Source organism: Hibiscus syriacus, unplaced genomic scaffold, assembly GCF_006381635.1.
Source record: "Hibiscus syriacus cultivar Baekdansim isolate YM2019G1 unplaced genomic scaffold, ASM638163v2 tig00110156_pilon, whole genome shotgun sequence".
NCBI lineage: Eukaryota > Viridiplantae > Streptophyta > Magnoliopsida > Malvales > Malvaceae > Hibiscus > Hibiscus syriacus.
Window position 1 is genome coordinate 1,175,384 of NW_024062606.1, and position 5,114 is coordinate 1,180,497.

The following is a 5,114-nucleotide window of genomic DNA, read 5'->3' on the forward strand; positions in this document are numbered from 1 at the left end:
TTTATTCACGTTAATAATTTAATTATATTTTAAAGAAAGAATAATTTAAATATTGTTTGATGAATTGAAAAATAAAAATTAAATACTAATTTTTTATTATTGAATTAAATAAGGTTTGGATTCAAATAATAAATTTATTTGATATTTATTAAGAATTAAGTGTTGAATATAAATATAATATAATTAGTATAGATAAACTATAAATCTAAAATAAACCACCGAAATTAATAAAATTAACTTACGGTTGGCATGCAAATGAAAGCTGTAAATGGTGAAATCTATTAACTAAAAATAAATGTCCCAGAGAGAGAGAGAGAGAGCTTATTAAGATCCGACATTTTCACGTTTCTCAATTCTAACAGCCCAAAAATGAGATCTTTGATGGTGTAAAAAGGGATTTTTTTTTATGTTCTCAGAGTTTGAAAAGCAAAAGGGTAAACAATGGGGTGTACATTTTCAGGGCTGAATGCGTTATACGACTCCACGAACGTGGGAGGTGACGTTTGGATCAACGAAAACAGGTTCAAGATCGTGAGGCAGTTGGGTGAAGGTGGCTTCGCTTACGTTTATCTGGTTAAGGAATCCATCCCCGATTCTTCCTCTGCTTCAGCAGGTGGCTTAGCCAACAAAGTCAAATACCCTTCTCATCTCTCTGGTATCATGATTTGGGTGTTTCTCCATTGGATCTCCCTTTCAATCTTAATTCGTCATTGCTTTGTGTTTCTAATTAGTTTGAATCAATGGGTGGAGATTTAACTGAATTCATGTGTCAACTGCACATTGAAACCTTCTATGTTACTTCCAATGAATTTTCACGGTAAAATTCTGGGTTTGTTTGACTTATTGATCAGACAATTGAATATGGAATCTGAGAAAATTGGATTCATAATTACAATTTCGGTTCAGTTGAATCTTTGATCTCTATTCTGTTGGTAAAACTAAGGCATTTGACTAGAATTTCATACTTAAACACTAGTCAATCATGTTTTCAGTTTTGTGAAGGTTTGATTTTTTTCCTATCAGATTTCATATTTTTGCATTTTCCCCTTATCATCTTATCTTAAATGGATTTTCTATGCCATCTTCCAGATTTTAATGTGTTTGTGTTTCATTAGATCTTAGAGAAAATTAATCTGGTTTTGGAATGAATATTCTCGGGTTGCATTTGTAGATGGTGGAACTTATGCAATGAAGAAGGTTCTCATTCAGAATAATGAACAGTTAGAATTGGTTCGAGAGGAGATCCGTGTTTCATCCTTGTTTAATCACCGTAATCTGCTTCCCCTTCTTGATCATGCTATCATTTCTGTTAAGGTAATTATTCAAATCTCTTTGTAGTATACAGTGTAAAAGAAACTGTTCTTCAAGATGCATTATTCTTTCAGTAAATCACTTTTCATGCAATTGTATTCATCTGAAACAATTTGATTCAATTGGCTAGCCTACACAACAAGGATCATGGAATCACGAAGCATATTTACTATTTCCTGTTCATTTGGATGGAACATTGCTGGACAATTCCAAAGCCATGAGTGCTAAAAACGAATTCTTTTCTACCTCGGATGTTCTTGAAATATTTCGGCAGGTAAGTAAAACTATCTTACTTGTGAACCATTTCTCATACAGATTTAATTGATAACCATGTGGAACTTATCATCAGTGGATCCAATGCATTCTTCTATTTTCTCTTGCTATGTGTCCGTTGTGGTGTTTTCTTTTCGGATTCATCAATGCCATAACTGATTAGAAATGGCTATAAGCATTTTGACTGTCCCTAATTATTTCCACAGCTGTGTGCCGGACTCCAACATATGCACAATCTCGAACCACCATATGCACATAATGATGTCAAGCCTGGTAATGTTCTTATAACCCGCAGAAAAGGGGAATCACCTCTTGCTATATTAATGGATTTTGGGAGTGCTCGTCCTGCAAGGAAGCAAATTCGCTCTTGTTCTGAGGCACTACAGCTTCAGGTGCTTATTTCTCCTCTATTTTTCTTCGGTACTGAAGACTTTTCTTAGATTCTGTTCTTTGAAACTTCCTTTTCATCTTTGCTGAAAATAACCCAAGCTCATCTAGTTCCTTAAATCTGTATGCTTCATGTTCTTCCAACAAACATGCATGTCTTGTTAAGTACATAATTGGCTTATCTGTATGATGCGTTTAGTTATCTTCATAAAATATGCTAAAAAAATTCTTGATTTTAAATGCTATAATAATTTACTGCATTGGCTTATGGTTGTCATCCTTATATTTTCTGCTGAAATTTGAAATAATATTCATCTCTGTCTATCACAGCTTAATGCATCTTCTACAATGATCATGGTCGTTTTTGGTTTCCATATATAGGAATGGGCATCTGAGCACTGTGCAGCACCTTTCCGAGCTCCTGAGTTGTGGGATTGCCCAAGCCATGCAGATATTGATGAGCGAACTGATATTTGGTCGTTGGGGTGCACTTTATATGCGATAATGTAAGAATCAATACTTATACAGTGTTTTCTTTCGTTTAAACCTCTTTTGTTGTTGTACATTCTCAAACAATATAGTAAAAGAATTGTTTGAAGCCTTTATGACTGGAATTTCCCTTCTGGCTAAATCTCGGGAGTATATTTTAAGTATTTGGTTTTAAAGTCGCAGGTCTTCGTATTTTTCGTAAGTTGCCTGTTCATGTTGGTAAAAAGAATGTTGAAGTTTTTTTTTTCTAATCAGTTGCTGCTGTGTCAAATTAGTATGATGCTATCCCTACACAAGTTAAATCAGTTACAGGATATATACTTTAATCAGATGCTTTAATTTATCTTCGGATATGTACTCTGTATCTAACCATTCTGACATATGCGGTTAGCGTTCTTTTAATCTATTTATATCTTCCGTTGTCATTTGTTGCAGGTATGGGGTATCCCCATTCGAGTATGCTCTTGGGGAATCTGGAGGAAGCCTGCAACTGGCCATTATAAATGCACAGATTAAATGGCCAGCCGGACCTAAACCGCTGTATCCTGAAGCACTTCACCAATTCGTAACTTGGATGCTTCAGCCCCAGCCTACTGTTCGCCCTTGCATAGATGATATCATCTATCACGTCGACAAATTGATCTCGAAGTTTTCACAGTGAGATATCATATCGGGACTCGGTTTAGGAGGAGAGAGCATTCAACCGGTAACTTTAGATCTGATCATCCACAGTCCTGCAACTTGTTATAAACGTGAGTTTTGAAGTACTTCTGAAGTGAAAGCTGTAGCAGTTCCTTATTGAAATGTTACATGGTAGTCCTTTTGCCTACGGTACTCGGATTCGAGGGTGAGTACGAGTATAGATATGCAATTTTTCTATATATTTAAAGAATCATATCCCGTGTCCGTATCTGTATCCGAATACGTTAGATACGGGTGTCCGAAAGGTGTAATTTATGGGAAATGAAGAGACAGCTTTTTGGAGTAGTGGTGGTAGTTGTTCTTTTGTCATAACTATTAAACTTCATTTGAAAAATAAAGAATTGACACAATCATTTTTAAGGTGGGTCGATTTCTAAATTAAATTTTTATTCACTATTTTAGTTATTCAAGTTAATCATTTTTGAGGATAAGGTTTAGGATTGAGATCAAGGTTTGACTTAAGAATTAGAAGTAATACTCAATTTAGTATTAATAACTTGGACGCGTATCAGATAATGACATTCATTATATGTAGAGAAACAGAAATGAAAAGAAAGAAAGAAAAGAGGTCGTGGAATAGGAAAGGAAGGAAGATGACAAAGAAACAAAGAGAGATGTATGGGGCCATGGTGTCTGATAGTTCCAGTGTAAGAAACCCGTAAAACAAAGTGGTGGAATGCCACAAATCATGCTTACAATTCTTGGGACAAACATTGCCCTTTTCATGCAAACTCTCCTTTTTGTTCTTTCACTTTTCATATTTTTTTCTCTAATAATGTATTTTGATCGATTAATCTAAATCAAACATTATATATATATATATATATATATATATATATATATATTATATAAAAATTATTTTTATTCAATTTATTCCATTTATAATATTAGAATTCATACCCTTAAATTAAGACTTTAATCTTAAAAGAAATTGATCACTTCTTCACCATGTTTAACTTCTACCAATGATTCTTTCTACTTAAAATTATTAGGGTTAACTTCATGATTGATCACTTATGTTTGTGTTTTATCCACTTTTCCTCACTAATTTAAAAAAACATAATATATGGTCCCTTTGTCTTTATTTAATTAGGATGTGGTCACCAAGAGTTAATTATTGTTAAATATTTTAGTATAATCACACATTTGGTCCCTGTTATTTACATATTATCTCAATTTTGTCTTACTTTTAATAAATTAATTTTTTTTAATCCTTCTGTAAACACCCAAATCTGATCCTACCCGAAGTTCGGAAGGTTTGGACATTACATGGGACCATCGGAGTGGCTAACCCAAAAGTTTTCTTTAAAACATGTTAAATTCATAAATAAAAACCGTTCATTGAAGTTGCAAAGTAAAACATAATAGTTGAGTTTACAAACAGGGGAACTCCCAAAATAAATTCTCGAAATACATCAAAGTTTGTCAAAAGAGCTGCAACTCAATTCTACATAAGGTCTATGAAATACATGCCTACTAAAATAACCGAGGCATACTTTATAGCTTGTTGATATTTGGAATCCACAATCTGACGATAAGTTCCCAAATCGACACCTACTGACCTGCTAGCAGAAATAAATTCCGAACGCTTAGCTACAAGCTCAGTGCCATAAAGATAACTCTATTATACTACATGCATATATTAGTTGAGAAAGCTAACAAGTTCAGTCATGCGATAACAAATTGCGTCAAGAATAAGTCATAGCAAGATATCGAGAAAAAAAATCAAAATGCATGAGTGTATCACTACGTATACATATATCGTGGCTCTGCTATCGTATAACAAAAGTGTCTCACCACTAATACTAAAGTGTCACTACACTGATACTAAAGTGCATTTGCATTGATACTAAAGTGCCTCAGCATTAATAAGAGAATATAAGGATATCTCGATTCACAACCAGTAAGCAAACATTCATGCATTCAAGTAACTCAGGTGTCCTCAATATTTC

At 33.8% G+C, this 5,114-nt stretch overlaps 1 protein-coding gene across 1 annotated transcript; it reads left to right on the forward strand.

Annotated features, from left to right (window-relative positions):
* The first annotated feature begins 295 nt into the window (after positions 1 to 295).
* LOC120215942 (serine/threonine-protein kinase 16-like) lies at positions 296 to 3,447 on the forward strand. Its single transcript, XM_039213469.1, has 6 exons — positions 296 to 655; positions 1,172 to 1,314; positions 1,442 to 1,585; positions 1,791 to 1,976; positions 2,353 to 2,477; positions 2,896 to 3,447. Exons 1-6 carry the CDS (start codon positions 442 to 444, stop codon positions 3,119 to 3,121), a joined length of 1,038 nt encoding a protein of 345 aa, XP_039069400.1. The 5' UTR covers positions 296 to 441; the 3' UTR covers positions 3,122 to 3,447.
* Positions 3,448 to 5,114: the final 1,667 nt, after the last annotated feature.

Coding starts and splice junctions, on each gene's coding strand:
- LOC120215942 (XM_039213469.1), top strand. CDS start 442: ATGGGGTGTACATTTTCAGGGCTGAATGCGTTATACGACTCCACGAAC. Junction 1,315..1,441: donor ATGCTATCATTTCTGTTAAG/GTAATTATTCAA, acceptor TCAATTGGCTAG/CCTACACAACAAGGATCATG. Junction 2,478..2,895: donor TGCACTTTATATGCGATAAT/GTAAGAATCAAT, acceptor CATTTGTTGCAG/GTATGGGGTATCCCCATTCG.